This window comes from Phocoena phocoena, chromosome 12 (genome assembly GCF_963924675.1).
Source record: "Phocoena phocoena chromosome 12, mPhoPho1.1, whole genome shotgun sequence".
NCBI lineage: Eukaryota > Metazoa > Chordata > Mammalia > Artiodactyla > Phocoenidae > Phocoena > Phocoena phocoena.
The window spans coordinates 33,061,672-33,087,472 of record NC_089230.1 but is presented as its reverse complement, the minus strand read 5'-3'; the positions used below and the strand labels follow the sequence as shown (position 1 = coordinate 33,087,472).

The 25,801-nt window shown below is 37.2% G+C and overlaps 1 protein-coding gene across 1 annotated transcript in view; it reads left to right on the top strand.

Moving 5' to 3' along the window:
* Positions 1 to 25,801, top strand: part of LAMA2 (laminin subunit alpha 2) — a 450,165-nt gene that overhangs the window by 35,224 nt on the left and 389,140 nt on the right. Inside the window, exon 4 of the mRNA XM_065888629.1 lies at positions 18,442 to 18,684. Within this exon, the coding sequence (XP_065744701.1) occupies positions 18,442 to 18,684 (243 nt within the window). The remainder of the gene's footprint in view (positions 1 to 18,441; positions 18,685 to 25,801) is intronic.

Sequence of the window (25,801 nt, the reverse complement as noted above, 5' to 3'; positions counted from 1 at the left end):
TTTCATTTATGTTTAGTCTGGAAAAATGAATCTGAAGTTATTCCAGTATGTTGTGTTCTTTAAGCACTTGATATATGTCTAAAATGTTGTTCATGTCAAGAACATCTACAATTCAAATCATGACCTTCTTTTGGTTTGTACTATAATTTTAAAGTGACATAGACACAAAAAGGACTAGACTAAAAAACGTTAATAGTCATACGGCTATTCTTCACTTCTGTCTGTGATGATACTTGGTAATGTATTTTACTGAACAGGCAAGCAATGGAAAAAAGGTCTCCCTCACGCAAAATGTGGTAAAGTCTGCTTTCAGTAAGTGACTTTATTTACTACTTGCTTTTCATGGTCACTATTTGTAATACCATATTTATGCCCACTGCAGACATGAAGCCTGGAATAAGAAAAAGTTAAGCTTTCATCCTTCACACCTTTCATAGCACTTTACTAATAGCTGCAGTTATTTTGCAACAATCCACCGTATGTTTAGGTTTAACAGAATCTTGGCTTAGTAATGAAGCACTTCATTAAAGTGTTGTTTATAGTGTTTCTATTCACAACTATCCCTCCATATATGCTTATGGTAGAGTTGTGTGGATGTTCTGCTGTTATCCATTCTCTGCTGTTTAGACAGATTCAGTGTATAGTGTCGGATTTTACTCTTGATGATTTTGCAGCTTTATTATTTGATGTTGAGTAATAGTAGTCAATTAAACTGTTCAAGAAGCCCTATGGATTCTGTTTTATGCCTTGGGTATCATAAATGAGTTAGAGCTTGATTCCATATTGATGAAATACTACTTATGTTTCCCAAAGATATATTGTTCTTTACAATTTGTTTCTAGACATTGTGGTCAAATGTTCTATTGGATAGCAATTTTAGAATCAGAGTACAATGACATTTTGTAATAATTTAAATGGAAATGTGTGTAGGGTTTTTCTAGTGAAGGCTTTTACATAAATTAATTATGTTCAGGGCTGATAGAATGTTCACAGCAGGACATGTAGTACTACAGAAAATGTCCAAAAACATTTATTTGCTCTTTTTCAGGACAACTATAACCATGACTTTTCATGACGTTCATAACCTGCTTAACTGGATGAATTTCAGTGTCAGAAAATTGTTTTCTAAGTCAATTTTTAAGCTTTTCTCCCGCTTTCCTGTGCTGAGTCCTAATTTGATTAGCCTTGATTTTCCTCTAAGGGTGAGGGTTTTAAAAAAAACTTTTGCTTTGGTACAACCAATTAATTAGTCCTGCATGGAAAGGTTTGGAAAATCCACGAGCAGTCAAACTTGCTGACAGAGTAAAACACAATTTTGTGAAGGCAGCATAAAGGAGACAGTAAAATTCCCTAAGTGTTATCTGTGTGCCATGGATCCTTTTGGAGCTTCAGAAATCCAGCTCAGCACTTCATAAATCATTTTTGACTTGACATCACCAAAGTTCTATGATGATTTGGTATGTTTTGAACTCATAAAAAAACCAGGAGAAATCTAGGCAGGATACAAAGAACAAAGAACTTGTAGGGTGGTTTTGTAAGAACTTTATCCTATGTCCTCTTGAAATGGTCACCTTTCAGGCATATTTGTCATAACTGTTGGCACTCAGTCTTTAGAAAATGTCTATACAGTTATATGAGTGCCATCTCCTATCCTTATTTTAAAATCTTAGCCAGAATGATATCAGGCGCTGCAGTTTTCTCATTTTTCATTTCACTTACACTCTTCACACTTCACTGGCAAGTGAAGTCACCTCTTTAAAATTTGGGGTAAAGGCCAGCTTGACAAACCTTGTCAGAATTCTCTTTTTTGCAGATTTTCATTTCAGAGGAAGAATATGTGACTTAGACGTATTTAAGATTGTTACCTTGGTAGAAATTCCCAAGGAAATTAGAAATGATGAGGGATGTGTCACCTGTATTTATTAATGTTGAATGGTGGCTAGGTAGGTTCACACTTTAGGTGCTTATAGAAATTACTTCTGAGGTTCCTTAAATTGTTTCAGAGGTGGCATTCCATTTTTGATCACCTGTTCCATTGAATTTTAAAAAATAATTGATAATTATGTGTAAGACATTAAAAAACATCTATAGAGTATTCTACAGTTTCTACTGCTAGTAACTTATATCAGTTTTGGTGGTAAAACGAGGGCAAAATTAATTTTTTACAAAGCAAAATTAAATTTTCTTAGAGATGTTCAGTTGTTAGTTTGAAATATAAAATGGGACGTGAGAATGTGGTTAGGTTAGAAATTGAGATATGGGACATATCTGTATAAAGGAGTTAGTTGAAATAGTCATAGACGTGGAAGGTATTATGCAGGGAGCAAAATTAAACAAAACTGGATCTATAGACTTGCTCCATAATTTACTAGTCATGTGAAGCGGAACAAGTTACCTAGTGTACTAGTTTTCCATTGCTATCGTAACAGATTACCACAGATTTAGTGGCTTAAAGCAACACAAATTTATTATCTTACATTTTAATAGGTTAGAAGTCTGACATGAGCCTCAGTGGCCTAAATCCAGGTGTGGGCAAGGTTGCATTCCCTTCTGAAGTTTCTTGAGGGGAATTCATTTCCTTGATTTTTCCAACTTCTGGAGATTACCTGTGTTCCTTGGCTTGTGGCCTTTTCTTCCATCTTCAAAGCCAGAAATGGGTTGAAGCTTTCTTATGTTCCATCTCTCTGGCCTCCTCTTTTGCTTCCCTCTTCTATTTTTAAGGATCTGTGTGATTATATTGGACCCATTCATACAATCCAGAATTATCATTCCATCTCAAGGTCTTTAACTAAATCATATCTGCAAAATCCCTTTTGACATATAAGAGAATGTATTCAAAGGTTCCAAGGATTAAGATATAGACATTTTTGAGGAGCTATTATTCTTTCTACCACACAAATTAGGGTAACTCTTTCATTTCAATTTCTAATCAGTTCCTACCTACCTATCTCATAGGGTTCTTGTTAACAGAAACAAACTTCTCATGCTGAAGTGCCTGGCAAAAACTAAGCACTAAATAAAATGCTGCTTTCCCCAAAAAAAGATTATTAGGACATAGAACATTGGGACACACCTTTGTTAAAGAAATTCGAATTAAAAAGACCCACAGCAGGCGTACCCCACACAGTGCTCTCTTCTGAATATTCCTTTTGTCTTCACTCCCTTCTCTCCTATTGTTTACCTTCCATTTTAGGTAAAAAGCCATATTAGGAAAACATGTTTCTCTTTTTTTAAAAAAATCCCTAAATTATAAATAAATATCATTTTTCCAAAGATAAAGAGAGTTTCAGATGGGGGCGGGGGGAACAGTATAGTCAAAAGCTGCGGAGATCTCAAAGAAGATGAGGATGGAGGAAAAACCCATGAATTTTCCAAATGGGTTGCTGTAACTCTTCTGAAAGTGATTCAGGTAGGGTGGTGAGTGTTGCATGGACTGCAGAGGGTTAAGTAGAGAGGAGGTATTAAGGAATAAACAAAAGAGAGTACAAACTACTCTTTTTTTTTTTTTTTTTTACAAGCTACTCTTAAAGTCTCTAGAGAAGGACAAGGAAGTGGGGCAATATATAAGCATGAAAATAGCTGATGCTATTTCATTTGTAATGGCTAAAATTGAATAAGTGTTAAGTGGCTCTGATCTGTTGAAAGAATTCATGAACCAAGATCAGAAAGTTTCATCTGTCTTTGATTTGTTATTCTCCACTGTTAACATTCTATTTCTAACTCTTCTCATCACTACAAATCTTTGCTATTATTCCCCAAATGTTTTGAACTAGAGTGATTCATTCATGTCTGCAATGTCATAAATTTGAGAAGGTATAGGTTCTTCTTACCCTGATCACTATAGAAGCACACAAACAAAGGCAATCCTGGGTATTTCTCCAGGGTGGATAATTTTTAGAACGCAAGCTTTAAACCGTCACATTTCTGATTGTCTGTGATTCACACCAATATTGTCCTCTGTGATGGCTTCATTGAAAGGACTGTCATGTTCTGTGGGGGACTCAGCCTACCTGCTCTTTTACCAGTAGCTGGTGTGAAAGCCATGCTGTGCCAATGGCTCATTCACAGGAGGCAGGTCAATGTTTTGAAAACAGATTGTTTCAGATAAGAGAGAAATATGTGAGGAGAGAACAGATGTCAAGGGCAGTGCTAAAGAAAAGGAAAATGCTTGTCTGAATTTTACCTGCAGCTAACATTTTTAAAAATGATAGCAATTTAATGAAGCATAGAATACTAAATGCATTAATAAGCTGAGGGAGGACCTTACTCATTGCATTTTGGATTCCATTTATTCGTGTTCCTAGTTTTCTTAAGATGGGACTAAAATTTTGGACAAGCAATGCCCTTTAGAGTTGATAATTAATTTGAAAGAATTAAGATATATTTCTTGAGCTCAGAATGCAGTGTCTTCGCAGCATGAAGCAGAGTTAACCGTGTATCAAGATAATAAAGAAAATGCATTAAATATTTGCTTTTTAAGAGCAAGCACTGAATTACCAATAGTGTTAAAATCATTATGTAGGGCTTCCCTGGTGGTGCAGTGGTTGAGAGTCCACCTGCAGATGCAGGGGACACGGGTTCGTGCCCTGGTCCGGGAGGATCCCACATGCCGCGGAGCGGCTGGTCCCGTGAGCCATGGCCACTCTACCTGCGCGTCCGGAGCCTGTGCTCTGCAACGGGAGAGGCCACAGCGGTGAGAGGCCCGCGTACTGCAAAAAAAGAGAAAAAAAAAAATCATTATGTAAAAGAGAATCATTTGTTTATCAAAATGAGATATATTAGTAATCTTTCTAAAAATTCTCATTATGAAAATTTCCCAACATACACAGAAGTATGGAGAAGAATACCCTAGACCCACATGTAACCAACACCCGCCTGTAAGAATTAACTTGTGTCCCTTCTTGTTTCAATTCTACATTTATCATACCCCACCCCACCCACCAGATTATTTGGAGGCAAATTCCATGCATATTACTTCCTCTGTAATTCAGTATGTATCTCTGAAGGATACAGCTCTTTTGTAAACAAAAGCATTGTCACACCTAAAAATTAATACTATTACTACTACTTCTTTAATACTAGCAAATATTCAGTCAGTATCAGAATTCATCACATTTACCTCCAAATTTTTTAAACAGCTGATTGAATTTTTTGAACAGCTGAAGTTACATACTGCATTTATTTGATATCTCTTAAGCTTTCTTAATCTATAACCTCATTATTTTTTATTTTCTTGCAATTTATTTTTGGAAGAAGCGATATGGTTTGTCTAGTAAAGGTTCTCACATTCTGGATTTTGCTAATTGTATTCCTGTGGTGCTGTTTTCATGCTCCTTGGATACCTCATTTCCTGTAAACTGATAGTTAAAAATGTAGAGATCCACTCTGATTTGGGTTCACTTTTCTGGCACGATTAATCGTAGATGGTGCTGTGTTTATAGATGGTGCTGTGTTCTCTCTTTTGGGGACGTTAGTGGCCATGATGACCATTAGTCCCACCACAGATCCATCATTTCAAAAAAGGCCCTCTTAGTAAACAGCAGCATCCAGTATAGCTGAATATTCTCTACGTTGATTATTTTTCATTTAATAATACATCTCTGCATCTGTTGTTCTTTCATTTCAGGTTCTCTTGGCTATTCTTTCTCATTAATTTTTTCAAATCAACTTTATAATCAACTTGTCCAGCTTTAGGGGGAAAATAAACCTAACATTTTAATAAGAAATTAAATTGCTTTAGATTTGTGTATTAACTTAGAGAGAGCAGAAAAAGTAACTCTTGTTACTTTTCAGAACTAGAAGTTGAGATTTTCTTCCTTGCCTAGTGAGGTGGAACAGTCCTTCAAATACTTTCCCATGAGTAGTTAGACATTGATAAAAACCCTTAAAAAAAACTTTCAACAAATAATTGAATATTTTATCTTCAAAGGATTATTAGTCATCCAGGTAGATTATTATTTCTTAGAAATTCTGGAGTGGTAGATTAATTCATTTTCAAATGTATAAACTTTACATGAGTTTAATGTGAGTATAAAAAATCTGTTTTAATTGAGGGCAGAGTGTTTCTGTTCCTCTGGCGACTCGGGAGCCACTTACCCTGAGGTGAAATGGCACATTTGCTTACCTGCAACTCACTAAATTCACGCTCAGCAGTTGTAGTATACACTTGGGGGGAGGAGAATAAATGGGCTGAACATTATAACTGAGTGACAATCTCAAATCATTTCCATCTTTGAAATCATTGTAAATGAATTTGTCTGAAAGCACAGGCAGGCAAGGAGCTATCCTTCTGGACCCGCCACCACATTATTCTAGGTTTATTGAAGTAAGTGTAAATTTACAAGGGACATAAAACTGACTCAAAAAGTAATGATTAGAGTTATTTGTAGGTTAATTTTTTTTAAGTTTAAAGCATTTAAAAGCTTCTGTTGTTGGAACTTGATCCAATAAGTCCAGTAATAATATTTTCAAAATCTGTATAATAAGTTTTAAGATTATAATGAGCCACTTGTTTTCTGTGATTGCTCAGAAATTTTTGCTGGGGAGTAAGAATTTGGTTACATGTGTTTGGGTGGGCGCATCTTTGAGTGAAGCCTCTATTAAACTCAGAATTTCGATGAATTTCCTACATTCAGCCCCGCTTCTCATCCCTGCTTCTGGTCAGACCTGCCTTTGTGAGTTTCTGCTGGACTTGACCCAGGGCAAGTACTGAGTACTTTAGGCCATGATCTCTGCTCTCCCTCCTCAGCTGACTCTCATTGACCTTCCAGAAAAATACTGAACCCTCCTCATGCTCTTATCTTTGTTGTTATTGGTTTCCTATTTATTTATTTATCCTCTTTTTAGGTCTCAGGTGAAAGATTAGGTAACACATGAACCCCATCTATCAACTCAAAACACCGAGACATGCACACATTTCTGTAAGGCTTCCCCGATTATTCTAGTGGGTACTAAGCTTGAAACTCATGATTCCAAGGATCCTTTCAGGTTCTGATATTGTATAACTCTCATTGCTTTCTGAAAGCCAACATACCTATATGAATAAATAAGAGTATTTGACAAACATATACTAGAACTAAGAATACACAGGAGTGTTCAAAACATATTAGAGATGACATCACAGCTTGTGGAAATGTTTAAATCCATAACATTGGCAAGAGCAGGTAGTAGAATATTGCAAAGCCTCTTTCACAACTAAGCAATTTTGTTATGTGGACAACTGTTTGCTATAGGAAGTTCACAGACAGATAGCAACGGGGGGAGGGAGGCAGAACTTATCAGCGGGCAGAAGTTAGATGGCCATGTGTTTTTCTCTTGACAAACTTTCTCTATGAGAAAGTTGAAGTACCATCTTCCACAGAGAGTGGCCTTTATTAATAGTTTTATGGCTTTCATGGGGGATCAGCCTATAGGAAACGGAGGTCCTCTGTCCTTGTTACATCATTAAGGAGTCCTACTTTGGCCTGGCTCTCTTAACTGTGTGCCAGTGACACTCAAAAGTCTCACTAAAATCTCCAAAACACAATACTCTTTGGTAGCATTTTCCTAGATCCATGATCCTTCTGAGGACAAAAGAACTGGGATAAAGTAGGTTCCTGAAAGTCATAGCAGAGAATATTTTTCAAAAATTCAGACTCAGCAATGCATGTGCTAGAAATTGGTTCTGGAGGTCAGACTTACCCACATGGGTTACAGGTGAGCTAATGTATATCCTGTCCTAGGACAGTGGCCAAAGTTCCTAGGCTGTTCACTTCCGGCTGTGAGGTCTCCTCCTATAATGTGAAAAAGATGAGAAAGCATCAGTGCGTATGATGGTCGTTGCATGTTACTTGTTACTTTGGGACAAGGATTCTTCAGAAAGACTGTATTCTTCATTTCCACCCTAAATGAGATCGGGTTCTTAATACTCTAGGAACATCTAATTTAATGCTACATCAGTGACATATGATTATAATTACATGATATTTTATTAGGTGATGCACAAATGGAGTATGAAATAGAAAGTTCTCTTTGTTACAGTAAAATGTCAAACATTTGGTATTATTTCAAAAAATATTTGGGATTTTTTTTTAGTTACCAAGTTTGTAAAATGTGCCCTCCAAAAATGTGGGTATTGTGTATTGGTGTCTACGGTTTATAAAAGCCTAGCCATCATAACATTTTTGTACTTATAATGAGGTGTTTGCTTTCCTTGTTGCACCCCATACAGATTGAGTTTTTTTCCATCTGGAAATAAGGTTTTATAACTACTGATTTTGAAGAGCCTTTATACTGAAAACACAGGACAGAGTTAATAAAAGTAGCATGAGTACATTAGAGAATTATTCTATTCAAGTCATTAAAATTTTGGCATACTTAGAAAATCACTCTTAGAATTTTCACAGCCTTTGCCTGACGCCTTCAAAGAATACTTCTATTCATTGTGTTTTCCAATAATGCTGTCTACCACATTTTTAAAAGTTTATTCAAAATACTACATGCTAACTAATTTAATTAATTTTGCGTGAAATGTGAAAGAATCCATAGAAGATAAATAAAAGAAGGATATTATTTTGAAATGGGGTGACATATTCTCGAAGGCAATGACTGCTTTTCCATGTCACTTAATGTAGGCTGTTATGTTGAATTATAGAAGGAGTCTGTGTGGTTTCTAGTATAACTTCTTTTCATGGATTTCATCTATTATTCCAGAGCCAGCACAGAAGCTCCTAAGTCATAAATCCATGTTGTAGCTCCAAGACAATTTGGCCTTTTCCTATATTTGCTTGCTGAGTTGTTTCTAAACAAAGTACTTTACCCATACATCAGTGTATCTTTATTTTTCTTATTTGTACTTGTGATCTCTAATTATGCTTTGATATTTCTCTTTTGGTTTTCCACTAAGAGAATATCTGTGCATTCTTTTTTCTGGATAGAAATTTGCTAATTTACAATATTTATATAGATTGTTTTTTCCAAAGACCATGCAGTATTTGATATTCGTTATCTTTCCATGGTTTTGACTTTGGAAAAGAAACACTGGGAAACAGAGGGTAAAAGAGTTTAAGAAATTTGTTCAACTCATAGAGATGTAATAGGACGAACATTACAAGCAATGTATGCCTTAGTTCCTACAAGTGACAAAATATGCTGGTTGACTGAAATTCAGGCTGTAACAAACAGAAAAGAAAGTGTTAAGCTAGTAGAAGTAACATGGAAGCATGTTGCAATGATTTTGGTTATTCAGTTAAAACTAATAAATATTGAATGCACACTATTTCAAAAGAATTATAATAAGGTATAATAAGGATTGTAGCATCTCTGCCCTTTAGGAGCTCACAATTTATTTATTCATATTCTTTATCATTTTATAGACTTTGTCACGAATAATTTAGGATTACCAGAAATTAGGAACAGGGTATTTCAGATTTTTAATAGGATGAAATATCTCTCTGTTCTATCAGATTAATCAATAGGTTTGACCTTCAGTGAATTCCTTTTTAAAGAGGTTCCATGTGTATGAGTTATTGAATACAGAGTGTCTAAGAGAAATAATTCCTTATGAATAACACCTAAAAAATGCAGAAGTAGCAAATACTTTAGATTATGATTGCTAGAGTATATTCCATTTTACTCCTACTCTTGTCCTTTCTTCAATACTTTTAAAAATACTTCTTTATTTTAAAAATAATTCTATTAAAAACCAAGACATTTATATTAATGCAATTAATATAGCAGGTTATTAGATGAAATTTAAAAGTTCTTCTTATCTCTTTGACTCTTGATTGCCAAACTCCATTGGTCACAGCTTTAAGATGTCCATATCTACCCTTCCCCAAAATGTCTAAGTGTATTCCAATAATTATAGACACATACGGGCTTCCCGCGTGGCGCAGTGGTTGAGCGTCCGCCTGCCAATGCAGGGGACACGGGTTCGTGCCCCGGTGCGGGAGGATCCCGCATACCGCGGAGGGGCTAGGGCCCCTGAGCTCAGGGCCGCTGAGCCTGACCGTCCGGAGCCTGTGCTCCGCAACGGGAGAGGCCACGGCAGTGAGAGGCCCGCGTACCACAAAAAAACAAACAAACAAACAAACAAAAAATTATAGACACATAGGCATATATGTGTGTATATCTGCAATTACACTTATCTATATACCTTTGTAAATATAAATTCATAATATTTCCCACCTGGAGTGTTAGTCAATAAACTAGAATTGGTCAAAGCCCAGACTAATCAGAGACGATGTCTTGGCTATTCCTTGCTATCCCAAGGTTAACCAGATGATCTCAGGAGAGAGAAGGCATTTGGAAGGCTTGGGCATCAGTGATTTACCAACTACAGAAGTATTTCAGTATTTTAATTACCAGTATTTCCACAACTGTGCCTAAGATGCAAATACCATCCGTACTTTCAGTCATATGATGGCTCGTGATTCTCCCCTTAGTGCACACAGACAGAAATGCTCACATCCTACTAAAGATCTCAAAAGACCAGCATGAGAGCCACCTGTCTTATGTTTTTTTTTAAACATCTTTATTGGAATATAATTGCCTTACAATGGTGTGTTAGTTTCTGCTTTATAACAAAGTGATCAGCTATACATATACATATATCCCCATATCTCCTCCCTCTTGTATCTCCCTCCCACTCCCCCTATCTCACCCCTCTAGGTGGTCACAAGCAGTGACCTGATCTCCATGTGCTAGGTGGCTACTTCCCACTAGCTATCTATTTTACATTTGGTAGTATATATATGTTCATGCCACTCTCTCACTTCATTCCAGCTTACCCTTCCCCCTCCCTGTGTTCTCAAGTCCATTCTCTACGTCTGCAGTTTTATTTCTGTTCTGCCACTAGGTTCTTCATAACTATTTTTTTTTTTTTTAGATTCCGTATGGTATTTATTTTTCTCTTTCTGACTTACTTCACTCTGTATGACAGTCTCCAGGTCCATCCACCTCACTACAAATAACTCAATTTCGTTTCTTTTTGTGGCTGAGTAATATTCCACTGTATATATGTGCCACATCTTCTTTATCCATTCATCTGTCGATGGACACTTAGGTTGCTTCCATGTCCTGGCTATTGTAAATAGAGCTGCAATGAACATTGTGGTACATGACTCTTTTTGAATTATGGTTTTCTCAGGATATATGCCCAGTACTGGGATTACTGGGTCATATGGTAGTTCTATTTTTAGTTTTTTAAGGAACCTCCATACTGTTCTCCATAGTGGCTGTATCAATTTACATTCCCACCAACAGTGCAAGAGGGTTCCCTTTTCTCCACACCCTTTCCAGCCTTTATTGTTTGTAGATTTTTTGATGATGGCCATGATGACTGGTGTGAGGTGATACCTCCTTGTAGTTTTGATTTGCATTTCTCTAATGATTAGTGATGTTGAGCATTCTTTCATGTGTTTGTTGGCAGTCTGTATATCTTTTTTGGAGAAATGTCTATTTAGGTCTTCTGCCCATTTTTGGATTGGGTTGTTTGTTTTTTTGATATTGAGCTGCATGAGCTGCTTATAAATTTTTGAGATTAATCCTTTGTCAGTTGCTTCATTTGCAAATATTTTCTCCCATTCTGAGGGTTGTCTTTTTGTCTTGTTTATGGTGTCCTTTGCTGTGCAGAAGCTTTTAAATTTCATTAGGTCCCATTTGTTTATTTTTGTTTATTTCCGTTTCTCTAGGAGGTGGGTCAAAAAAGATCTTGCTGTGATTTATGTCATAGAATGTTCTGCCTATGTTTTCCTCTAATACTTTTATAGTATCTGGCCTTACATTTAGATCTTTAATCCATTTTCAGTTTGCTTTTGTGTATGGTGTTAGGAAGTGTTCTAATTTCATTCTTCTACATGTAGCTGTCCAGTTTTCCCAGCACCACTTATTGAAGAGGCTGTCTTTTCTCCATTGTATCTTCTTGCCTCCTTCATCAAAAGTAAGGTGACCATATGTGTGTGGGTTTATCTCTGAGATTTCTATCCTGTTCCATTTATCTATATTTCTGTTTTTGTGCCAGTACCATACTGACTTGATTACTGTAGCTTTGTAGTATAGTCTGAAGTCTGGGAACCTGATTCCTCCAGCTCTATTTCTTCTCTGAAGATTTCTTTGGCTATTAGGGGCTTTTGTGTTTCCATACAAATTGTGAAATTTTTTGTTCTGGTTCTGTGAAAAATGCCATTGGTAGTTTGATAAGGATTGCATTGAATCTGTAGATTGCTTTGGGTAGTATAGTCATTTTCACAGTGTTGATTCTTCCAATCAAAGAACATGGTATATCTCTCCATCTCTTTCTATCATCTTTAATTACTTTCATCAGTGCCTTATAGTTTTGTGCATACAGGTCTTTTATCTCCTTAGGTAGGTTTATTCCTACGTATTTTATTCTTTGTGTTTCAATGGTAAAATGGAGTGTTTCCTTAACTTCTCTTTCAGATTTTTTGTCATTAGTGAATAGGAATACAAGAGATTTCTGTGCATTAATTTTGTATCCTGCTACTTTACCAAATTCACTGATTAGCTCAAGTAGTTTTCTTGTAGCATCTTTAGGATTCTCTATGTGTAGTATCATGTCATCTGCAAACAGTGACAGCTTTAATTCTTCTTTTCTGATTTGGATTCCTTTTATTTCATTTTCTTCTCTGAGTGCTGTGGCTAAAATTTCCAAAACTATGTTGAATAACAGTGGTGAAAGTGGACAACCTTGTTTTGTGCCTATCTTTGAGGAAATGGTTTCAGTTTTTCACCATTGAGAACGACGTTGGCTGTGGGTTTGTCATATGTGGCCTTTATTTTTTTGAGGTAAGTTCCCTCGATGCCTACTTTCTGCAGGTTTTTTTTTTTTTTTATCATAAATGGGTGTTGAATTTCGTCAAAAGCTTTTTCTGCATCTATTGAGATGATCATATGGTTTTTCTCCTTCAATTTATTAATATGATATATCACATTGATTGATTTGCGTATATTGAAGAATCCTTGCATTCCTGGGATAAACCCTACTTGATCGTGGGGTTTGATTCTTTTATTGTGCTGTTGGATTCTGTTTGCTAGTATTTTGTTGAGGATTTTTGCATCTATGATCATCAGTGATATTGGGGTGTAGTTTTCTTTCTTTGTGACATCTTTGCCTGGTTTTGGTATCAGGGAGATGGTGGCCTCATAGAATGAGTTTGGGAGTGTTTCTTCCTCTGCTATATTTTGGAAGTGTTTCAGATAGGTGGGTGTTAGCTCTTCTCTAAATGTTTGATAGAATTCACCTGTGAAGCCATCTGGTCCTGGGCTTTTGTTTCTGGGAAGATTTTTAATCACAGTGTCAATTTCAGTGTTTGTGATTGGTCTGTTGATATTTTCTATTTCTTCCTGGTTCAGTTTTGGAAGGTTGTTCTTTTCTAAGAATTTGTCCATTTGTTCCAGGTTGTCCATTTTATTGGCATATAGTTGCTTGTAGTAATTTCTCATGATCCTTTGTATTTCTGCAGTGTCAGTTGTTACTTCTTTTTTATTTCTAATTCTATTGATTTGAGTGTTGAATTCTATTGTTTTAAGTTTGTTTTTGTAGGTCTTTTTCTTTTCTTGTGCTTTCCTGCCTAGAGTCGTTCCTTTAGCATTGGTTATAATGCTGGTTTGGTGGTACTGAATTCTCTTAGGTTTTTCTTGTCTGTAAAGGTTTTAATTTCTCTGTCGAATCTGAATGAGATCCTTGCTGGGTAGAGTAATCTTGGGTGTAGGCTTTTCCCTTTCATTGCTTTAAATATGTCCTGCCACTCCCTTCTGGCTTGCAGAGTTTCTGTTGAATGATCAGCTGTTAACCTTATGGGGATTCCATTGTATGTTATTTGTTGCTTTTCCCTTGCTGCTTTTAATATTTTTTCTTTGTATTTAGTTTTTAATAGGTTGATTACTATGTGTATTGGCTTGTTTCTCCTTGGATTTATCCTGTATGGGGTCTCTGTGCTTCCTGGACTTGATTGACTATTTCCTTTTCCATATTAGGGATGTTTTCAACTACAGTCTCTTCAGATATTTTCTCAATCCCTTTCTTTTTCTCTTCTTCTTCTGGGACCCCTATAATTCGAATGTTGGTGGGTTTAGTGTTGTCCCAGAGGTCTCTACCACTGTCCCAATTCTTTTCATTCTTTTTGCTTTATTCTGCTCTGCAGTAGTTAGTTCCACTATTTTGTCTTCCAGGTCACTTATCTGTTCTTCTCCCTCAGTTATTCTGCTATTGATTCCTCCTAGAGCATTTTTAATTTCATTTATTATGTTGTTCATCATTGTTTGTTTGCTCTTTAGTTCTTCTAGATCCTTGTTAAACGTTTCTTGTATTTTCTCCATTCTATTTCCAATATTTTGGATCATGTTTACTATCATTATTCTGAATTCTTTTTCAGGTAGACTGCCTATTTCCTTTTCATTAGTTTGGTCTGGTGGGTTTTTACCTTGCTCCTTCTTCTGTTTGTTTCTCTGTCTTCTCATTTTGCTTAACTTACTATGTTTGATGTCTCCTTTTTGCAGGATGCAGGTCTGTAGTTCCCACTCTTTTTGGTGTCTGCCCCCAGTGGCTAAGGTTGGTTCAGTGGGTATGTAGCCTTCCTAGTAGAGGGGACTAGTGCCTTTGTTCTTGTGGGTGAGGCTGTGTCTTGTCTTTCTGGTGGGCAGGACCGCGCCCGGTGTTGTGTTTTGGGGTGTTTGTGATCTTATTATGATTTTAGCAGCCTCTCTGCCAATGGGTGGGGTTGTGTTCCTGCCTTTCTAGTTGTTTGGCATAGGGTGTCCAGCACTGTCACTTACGGGTCATTGAGTGGAACTGGGTCTTTTTTTTTAATTTTATTTATTTTTGGCTACATTGGGTCTTCATTGCTATGTTCGGGCTTTCTCTAGTTGTGGAGAGCGGGGGCTACTCTTCATTGTAGTGCGCGATCTTCTCATTGTGGTGGCTTCTCTTGTAGCAGAGCATCGGCTCTAGGCACACGGGCTCCAGTAGTTTTGGCACGCAGGCTCAGTAGTTGTGGCTTGCGGGCTCTAGAGCACAGGCTCATTAGTTGTGGCACATCGGCTTAGTTGCTCCTCAGCTTGGGGGATCTTCCCGGACCAGATCTCGAACCCGTGTCCCCTGCATTGGCAGGCGGATTCTTAACCACTGCACCACCAGGGAAGCCCAGAGCTGGGTCTTAGCATTGAGATGGAGATCTCTGGGGGTGCTTTTGCTGTTTGATATTACATGGAGCTGGGAGGTCTCAGGTGGGCTCATGTCCTAAGCTCAGCTGTCCCACCTCAGAGGCACATGCGTGACACCTGGCCGGGGCACCAGGACCCTGAGAGCCACATGACACAGAAGAAAAGGGAGAAGAAAGAAAGAAAGAAAGAGAGAGAGAGAGAGAGAGAGAGAGATGGAGGGAAGGAAGGAGGAAGGAAGGCAGGAAGGGAGAAAAGAAAAGAAAAAGAAATAAAAGAATTTTTTTAATCATTAAAAATTTAAAAAATTAAAATTTAATTAAAAGAAAGAAAGAAGAGAGCAACCAAACCAAAAAGCAAATCCACCAATGATAACAAGCACTAAAAACTATACTAAAAAAAACAAAACAAAACAAAAAAAAAGGACAGGCAGAACCCTAGGACAAATGGTAAAAGCAAATTATACAGACAAAATCACACAAAGAAGCATACACATACACATTCACAAAAAGAGAAAAAGGAAAATATATATAAATATATATATCTATACATTAAAAAACAAAAGGAAGAGAGCAACCAAATCAATAAACAAATCTACCAGTGATAATAAATTCTAAATACTAAACTAAGATAAACATAAAACCAGAAACCAGTCTGTCGCATATAGCAAGCCCCAAGTCTACAGTTACTCTCAAAGGCAACTGCCTCAATTTTGGGATGATTCATTGTCTGTTCAGGTATTCCACAGTTGTAGGGTACATCAAGTTGATTGTGGAGATTTAATCAGCTGCTCCTGAGGCTGCTGGGAGAAATTTCCCTTTCTCTTCTTTGTTTGCACAGCTCCTGGGGTTCAGCTTTGGATTTGACCCCACCTCTGCATGTAGGTCACCTGAGGGCATCTATTTCCGCCCAGACAGGAGGGGGTTAAAAGAGCAGCTGATTCGGGGGCTCTAGCTCACTCAGGCTCGGGGGAGGGAAGGGTGCAGAGTGCGGGGCGAGCCTACGGTAGCAGATGTCGGCATGACGTTGCAACAGCATGAGGCGCGCCGTGTGGTCTCCCGGGGAAGTTGTCCCGGGACCCTGGCAGGGGTGGGCTGCACAGGCTCCCAGGAGGGGAGTTGTGGATGGTGACTTGTACTTGCACACAGGCTTCTTGGTGGCTGCAGCAGCAGCCTTAGCATTTCATTCCCAGCTCTGGTGTCTGTGCTGATAGCCGTGGCTTGCGCCCGTCTCGAGCTCGTTTTGGCGGTACTCTCAATCCAGTCTCCTCGTGCACCCCGAAACAGTGGTCTCTTAGGCAGTTCCAGACTTTTTCCTGGACTCTCTCCCAGCTAGCTGTGGTGCACTAGCCCCCTTCAGGCTGTGTTCACGCAGCCAACCCCAGTCCTCTCCTGGGATCTGACCTCCGAAGCCCGAGCCTCAGCTCCCACACCCCATCCATTCTGGCGGGTGAGCAGACGAGCCTCTCAGGCTGGTGAGTGCTGGTCGCCACTGATCCTCTGTGCGGGAATCTCTCCGCTTTGCCCTCTGCACCCCTGTAGCTGCGCTCTCCATTGTGGCTCCAAAGCTACCCACCCCGCCCCGCCACCCACTGTCTCTGCCAGTGAAGGGGTTTCCTAGTGTGTGGAAACTTTTCCTCCTTCACAGCTCCCTCCCCGAGGTTCAGGTCCCATCTCTATTCTTTTGTCTCTTTTTTTTTCTTTTCTCTTTTGCCCTACCCAGGTACATGGAGAGTTTCTTGCCTTTTGGGAAGTCTGAGGTCTTCTGCCAGCATTCAGTAGGTGTTCTGTAGGAGTTGTTCCACATGTAGATGTATTTCTGATGTATCTGTGGGGGGGAAGGTGATCTCCACGTCTTACTCCTCTGCCATCTTGAAGGTCTCCTGTCTTACGTCTTATATATCAACCTTTCATGTTTTTAAATTAAGTCCCTTAAAGTGTACCATAGACAGTGTAGATGTATTCCTGAAAGTCTCATGTCAAAACTATGTAGCAAGTAAGGTTTATTTTCAGAACATTCCTTTCAAGCTCCCTTCTAAGCAGACCCTTAATCACATTTTAGCGGATTTGTCCTCCAGTTGTATCCTTTCAATGACCCCAGTCACCCAGAGCTTAGGGTTGACAAGCTCCTTGTACCTCACTGAATTTACTAAAAAGAAGATATACCACTGCTTTATTATTAGTGTACTCATTATATATCTCATTATTACAATATATTATCAATTCATAGATGGTGGGACAATAACTTAAACTACTTTGTATCTACCTTTCTACCCAGGACATTGCAAATAAATGTCATTCGGTAATGTTTGTGCATTGTTCTTTTGGATTGAATTGGTAAAGACACATATGGACCATCGCAAAATATCCAGAATATTTATTTTTTACCTCTTCAAATATTATGTAGTTTTGAACATAGAGGATTGCTATATTTCCCTCAATTGTCACTCTGTTGATTTACAGTCACTTGATGCCCTTATTTTCCTTTTCTTTAACACATGTTTACCTCTTATACAGAAGGTACAGAAACCCTTCATTGAATATGTTCCAGTTTCAAACAGTTGTCTGCATGTACTAGAATTTCCTCCCCGTTATTTTCTATTCGGGGATGTAAAGGAAATGACATTTATTGAGTATTTATAGCCAAGCCTTTTGCTAGGTATTTTTGCATACATTATCTCATTTAATCTAAATTGCCTCTCAGTAGTGTACTTAATGTACTTATTATTGACCCTAATTTGCAGATAAGGGAGCTAGGAGTTGACAAAGTAAAATAATCTGCCCGAGGTCACAGAAATGCTGGGACCACAATTTGAATACAAGATTGTGCCTCTGAATCACTATGTTGTTTTTGCTGTACCACAGTAACGGATGGTACTTGTCTGAGGATTAGGTGACATAAGTAACTGTTTTCTAATCTATCAAGCACTATCCACACATGGAATTTCTAACTCATGTATTATAATTTCCAGCAGAGTAAGGTGAGTAAATTGGTATGTAATAAATGTTTTAACTGATTGTGATTATAATAGAACTTCAAAAATTACGTGAAATGATGTTAATGAGTTATTAGAGAACTAAAATCCACAAAATGGAACATCTCATCTTAGCCAAAAGGTATGAATATGTAACAGTAAAAATATTTTTAGAGAATATCATAGGGTTATGGAATAATATCTGAATAAAATCTATTGTAGCCTTAGGTAGGCCTTATATTTGATATGTAATAGTGAGAACACTTTGGAATTCAGAGTTACATGTTGTTGTTGTCACTCTTCCCCAGGTGTTCCAGATTGCGTATGTGATTGTGAAAGCAGCTAATTCCCCTCGGCCTGGAAACTGGATTTTGGAACGCTCACTTGATGATGTGGATTATAAGCCCTGGCAGTATCATGCTGTGACGGACACAGAGTGCCTAACACTCTACAATATTTATCCCCGCACTGGACCACCGTCATACGCCAAAGACGATGAGGTCATCTGCACTTCATTTTATTCCAAGATACACCCCTTAGAAAATGGAGAGGTAAGATGAGAAAACTCACCCTCAGTACATTTAAGGTGGCAAAATAGGGCTATCATAAAAACTAGAATATATCAGTCATAATGTCAGGGAGATTTTAAAATAGGATTTAGCAGAAGTACATTTTAAATAACTTATTAAATAAAAGAGAAAAACTGAAAGTGATTAGAATTTTAACTGCCTTCCTCTAGTATATTATCTCCCACTTCCAATAAAGATCAGAGAAGAGGGAATGGGCTTAAGTTGGAAAGTCAGTGATTAATTTTACATATAAAGAGACTTTAATTTTAAATATAAAGATACTTTTCTAACACTGTGGCTTGCTAATAATTGGAGGAGGATTGAGACCTTAAAAGAGGGCCTAGATCTGTGTGTACTCTGGTCTGAAGATGGGGACAAAAGAGGTAAATTTGGGAAGAAATAATAATTCACCTGAAGGACCTAAAGAGAAGGAAATTTTGTCAGTTTTTGTATGTTTTTCTGCTGTCACCACATAGTGCTGCAGTGGGGTTTCTTTCCTTTGTTCAGGCTTTGCTTATTATATGCTTAATTCAGAAGCGTTCAGTTTCTCCGTAGCTTTTTTTTTGTATGGGTAAGATTTTAGATTCATTCATTGCTTTTCAGCCACAGAGTCAAACCATGACTTCACCTCTACCAGCTGTGTGATCTTGAATCAGTGACTTAAATTCTCTGTGCCTTAGTTTCATCTCCCATAAATTGGAAACAATAACAATAGTTCTTATTTCTTATGATTGTCAAGGAGATTAAAGGAATTATTATGTTTAAAACATTAGAACAGTGCTGACAGACATATACACTATTGCTTTGTAAGCATTAGCTATTTTTGTTGCTCTTGTTATAATAATAATAACAACAACTATTGAGATTGTTGTTTGTGTTGGTAGTCGTAGTCATAGTAGTATTAGCCTCCTCTCAAATACCCAAACCTAGACTTAGTGACTTTTTTGGATTCTCTAGTTATATTTCCCTAATCAGTCTCCCTTCAGTATATACGGCCTAGCTCTTTTTTTCCTACCTGTTTGTATACATCTCTGTTTATATTCATGTCTGATATTCTCTCCTCACCAGTTCACACACCTAAAGCTGGTATCATTTTTTATATTCACAGTTTCAGAAAATCCATATTCATACACTATCATGCCCACCCCCACCAATCTAGGGTTATCTCTTTAAACACTTCTGGGGGCAAGTTAGAGTTTTGACATAAATCTATCACACTCTCTTTTGGCACTATTATTCTATGAATGTATACCAGTGCCTCACTATATTTCAATTTCATGTTCAAAAATATCAGTTTTGGGCGAAAAGAAATCCAAATGGTGCTCTCAGCAGAGATTCCAATCTGCCAAATGACAAGGAGTCAAAAGCAGTGAGTCAAACAGCTGTTCAACCTGCTTTGTGCCCAGAGGCATCCAAAGTCCTGGCCAGATTGGCCTGAGGATATGGGAGTACGGAGGAGTGCAGAGAGTCTATATTTGAGTTGAATTTGTATTATTTTTCTCCTGGATCCAGTGTTTACCCAGAACCAATAATTATCTAATATTTATAAAGCTATTCTTTACCTTTAAAAAAATGGTCTAATTCGGAAATTTGTTGAACAATGTAAAATGTACCCAGATAGATATGTAACATACAAGTTACATGTATATCCCTGAAGCATGCTCTCCCTACAATGATGGTGGTTCTCCATCCTTTAGACCGTGTCAACTTGACAACATGGAACAAACAGACATTCTGTTTGTTTGTGTTTAACCGGCTATGCTGTATTAGACATTCACTAAAAAGTAATCATTGATGGTGACTTTTAAGAACAACTTATTCAACTTTCTCTGTGACATGCTTTTTTAAGTCTATTTTTCTCTCATTGGAAAGTGGATGAGGTGAGAGACAGAAAGTAAATTCAAAATATTTGATGTAGAATGATAGTATTTAAGAATATGAATTAAATTCAGACCTCTCCTAGAATACCTGCTTCATTTTATATTTTATGCTGTGAAACGTATTACTTTTTGGAATGAACAGGTCCAGCAAAGGTAGGTGATAATCTCCCAAGACTCCCAGATCCACTGGTGACAAAGCTGAGATAAGAATCCAGGTCCCCTGACTCCTAGGTTAGTGTTTCTTTCAGACTGAAGACTGGAAGTCGATTTTTTTTAAAAAGTTGGTAATAGCTAAACTCAAATAATGGTTTAGAAGAGATATAGAGATAGATATGCTGGATCCATTAAAGTAGAAAGATTCTTAATCCTGAGATATCGTGATATAGAAGAATGTACATGGGACTGGAAGACTGGGCTCTGCTTCTGGCTCTAGTTTTTGTGGGATGTTGGGCAGGTCACTTAATCTCTGATTTTGAATTTCTTTAATACATGAATTAGTTTTATATATAAATTGTCCTAAGGCATCTTTCAGTTCTAAAGTAATAGTTTTGGATATCAACTACAATATAACATGTGGGAATAATTTTGGGATGCTTGTCTCCAATATTTCCCAGACAAGTGACTATGAAATAAATCCTACTATCATTAAATTTCAGTTTTAAAATGATTCACTTTTGAGTACCATCTGAAGTCTAATTACTAGGTGCTTATGTTCAGAACTTCCCAGAGAAGTGACATTCAAGTAAAAACCAAATATGTAAACCAGTAAATGCACAATGATAGTATAAATGCCACAGAAGAAGTGTGTACAGAAAGTGGTAACGTCCCTCTGGGTGAGCCAAAGGAGCCACATTGAGAAGATGAATTCTCAGAGTACAGGGAAACAGAAACAAAAGTTTCTTAGTATCTCAAAAGTTTCAAAGGCAATATGCAAATTCCAATATGCCCTATGACTTAAACTAGGCATATAACAAGACTTCACCTCCATTGTTGAAGGATATTTTTATATCCTTATTTTTTATAAGGATATTTTTATTGGGTATAGAATTGTAGGTTTCTTATTGTTTTTTGGCATATTTTATTGTCTTCTGGTTTCCATTGTTTATGTGGAAAAGGTAACTATTTAATAGTTGTCCTTTGTAAAGTCTTTTATTTCTTTAAAGATTTTTATCTTTGTTTTTCACTAGTTTTACTGTGATGCTCCAGATCTGCACTGCCCAATACAATCTTTATTAGACATATGTGGTTATTAAATTTATATTTCAATTAATTCAAATGAAATTAAAATTCAGTTTCTCAGTTGCACAGCCACACTTCAAGTGCTCAATAGCCACATGTGACTAGCAGCTACCGCACTGGATTGCACAGAATAGATCATTTCTATCATTGCCTAAAGTTCTATTGGGCAGTGTTGCTATAGATGATAGCTTTCTGTTTTCTAGATTGGGATTTATTTGGTTGGTATATCTGCAGAGTGATGTCTTTCATCAGTTCAAGAACGAATTCAGCCACTAACTCTCCAAATATTGCTTCTTCCCCATTATCTCTCTTCTATAAATATGATTTAGAATAATTTAGAACTTCTCACAGTATACACTATGCATCTTACACTCTCTTTTATTTATAGTCATCCTTTTGGCTTTCTGTCCCTCATTCTAGATATTTTCTTCTTGCTTACTTTGAGTTCACAATATCTCTCTTCAGCTATGTAAAAACTACTATTGAAACCAATCATAAGATTCTTAATTTCATGTATTATATTTTTCAGTTCTAGAATTTCTCTTTGGTTCATTTAAAATAGTTTGGTATCTAGTTTTATATCAAATTTTTATATACCTATTGAATTTTTAATAAAATTATATTCAAATTTTCAATATTCTATTTTTATCTCCTTGAGCATAAAGTAACAATTATTTGAGTTCTCATTTTATAATTCTAATATCTGACCTTTGTGAATATATTTTATTTCTGTTTCATTTGCCGATTCTTTCTTATGCTGTATTGTATCCTCACATTCTTGATTATTTTTGCATATCAGAAGTTGTATTTGAAAAACTGTGTGTAGAAATAATTTAGGCCTAAGAAATTATCTTTACCTTATGAGGATTTTCTGATGCTTCTGCCAGGCAATGGCAATATGGATCATCTTAATCCAATTTCTGGGATACTTAGATGCCTCAAAGCTGTGCTGAACTCCCATGACAGCTGATTTAATTCTAGTTTATCCCCATTCTAGGCTTCCTGTCTTTGAAGTCCAAACTAAAGTGTGTGGAATTTACCTAAGTGTCACCCAAAATTTCCGGAATCCAACTTTTATCCTCCTAGTACAGCAAGACTGTCAAAGCACTGCTCAGTCTCTGAGCCATGTCTTCTGAACAGGGAAATGTCCACAGGACAAAAGCTGTCACAATACACTAATTATCTCTATAGACATCAGTCTTCTCCTTGATATTGAGAAGTTGATTCTTTATCTTCCTGATAGCTGTCATATGGCTTTACATAAATGTTTTTATATATTTTGTCCAGTTGATCTAGTTGTTATCAATGACAGTGTTAGCACTAACGATATAATTTACTATAAACAGAAGCATAGTCTCATATGCACTGTTTAAAGCCTTTTTATTCTGGAATCATTTTATATTTACATAAATGTAAGAAGAGGACAGAGAATTTGCATGTCCCTTTTACCCAGCTCCCACTAAGGATAATATCTTACATAATTACCATTCATTTGTCAAAATAAGAAATTAATAATTGATACTCTATTACCTAAACCACAGACTTATTCAGATTTAATTCATGTTATCATTAATGTCTTCTTTTTTTTTCTCTTCTGGGATCCAAGTTGGGATACTACACTGCATTTATTGCATCATTGTGTCCCCTTAGTCTCTTCTAATCCATGACAGTTTCTTAATCGTCTCTTGTTTTCCTTGGCCTTAATCACTTTTAAGAGTACTGGTCAAGTTTTTTGTAACATGTGAGTCATTTTGAGTCATGATTAGACTGGGCTACTGGGTTTGGGGGAAGAATACCACAGAGGTGAAACAACTTTCTTATTGCATCACTCATATTTATTTTTATATGCACATCTCCTACGTCCTCCTTATTGGTTTATAAGTTCTCCTGTCTTCTAGATAGGATTTTATTTTAGACAACAATATCTAAATATTCACCATGATTTGAAATGTATATTTTTGACTAAACATTGAATGATCATTTGCTTCCAGATCTTCACAATACCCTTTAAATATAAATTTAAGTCAGAGAATAAGAAAAATAAGAGCAGAGTATTTTTAAGACTCACCTGTGCAGCAAGGCATTATGAAATAAACATGTCTCAATTATAACACACTAAGTAATAATGTTTATGTTATAGGTATAGAACATTAATAGAAAATAGTCTTCTGTGACTAACATCAAATCTATTGAGTCCAAGGTTTATTACATTGTTACTTGTCTGTAGAGTTTTAGAGACATGTGCCATAACTTTTGGAACCTTCCAAGATATCATATTTCAGGTGAAAAGTACATCATTTTAGAGCTGAAAGATACCTTAGGTGAATACCTTAGGAATTCAAGGATATCATAGCCTTGACTTTGACATCTATATCCAAACTTCAGCGCTCTCCTCTGTCCATATTATCACTGGAGACCATTTAGCCTTTCCTTCTGACCTCTTGGGTCTTAACAGCATCATCTCTGCTTATTTCTTCAGTTTTATTGGTTGCTACAGACACCGCCACTTTTTGGCCTCCACCCTCTAGCTTGGTCCATTCTCTGTCCTCCACCTCACATTGCCTGCAAGAGATCAACAAATGTTAGTCATGTGGATTCACCAGAAGGGCACATACCCAGTCCCCTAGATGACTGGGTTCAACTGCATCCAAGAAGGAGAGTAGTCCTGCAGGCTAGCATCCTGGGCTTGCACCCAAAGGGAGAAGAGAAATTTACTGAGCTATGAGATAATCAAGTCTCAGGACTGGCAGAGGAAAAATAATAGAGGGCAATGGAGGCAATGGTCATAATAATATGGCCTAGTATGTTGTTATCCAGTGTGTAAACAGAAGGAGACTTGGAGCAAAACTTTCCAAGAGTTTCATTTTAGAAAGGTGATTTTGCATCAGCAGTGCCAAGAGAGGGCTCAGCAGGAACCCTGCTTGCCTTGCCTTGAGAGAATGATCCTAAGCTCCAGAATAGTTGTGTAGTATGTAGTAACAGACCGCAGGGGGCCTCCATTACTTTGAGGGCAGCCAAAGACAAAATCTTTGGTGGGTACAGCTGCAAAGATGTACTTCTCCAGCAGTGCCACGGGGAGCCAATTCCAACCAGAGCTGCTATCAGCCCAAGTGCTGCCTCTGCTGAAAGCACTTGCCCCTGGATGCTATTTAGAACTGCTAACAAGAACCACCACTTGGAGGCACCACTGTGAACTATGATTGCAGCCATGGCTCCTCCCAAACTTGGCTTTACTTGGCAATCACTGGGAACATTTGAAAGATAGCTATTTCTGGGGCCAGGGTTTTTAATTCAGTAGGTTTGGGAAAGGCTCAGGAAGCTCTATGTATATGTTAAACAAGTACTCCTGGTGATTTTGATACCCCTCCTTTTGGCTCATTGTTCAGATATTTCCAGCTTTCCCAAACCCTGGAGAAGAACAGATCATTAGTCATTTAGGGAAAGCGTATCAGACATTCTAACTCCTTCTAACTGAAGAAAGAGACTTACTTTTCTGACAGAAAACATGTTTGGCTTTGGTGGACCGAATCTGTGGGTGAGTTTGAGTTTAGTAAATAAACTTTGAGCTGTCACTAAGTTATAGATGGTTAAAGGAGGGGCTGGGAGAGGAGAATCACACTGATAATATTGACAAGAATGGGGCTGTATGGATGGCACTGCTTTAGGGTTCCTAGAATTAAAATTGTAGTAAATGTGTTTCTGTTATATGAGACTCTCCCCTTTCTGTGACTGGGATTATTGCTTTAAATTTCTTTGGATTGTCACTAGACTGCTAAATAATATTCATAGTTACCATATTAATTTTTGCTTCAGTTTCCTCATACAGAGACCTTTAAGTTATTCACATATGATTTCCTCTTTTTTTTACTACAACACTTCCCAGCTCTTCAGGACTGCAACTCAGTTGGAACTTAGATTCACTTTGATTCTGCTTTTGAAACATGGCAGGCTTGTATAAATTCCCTGGAGCAGCCATCATT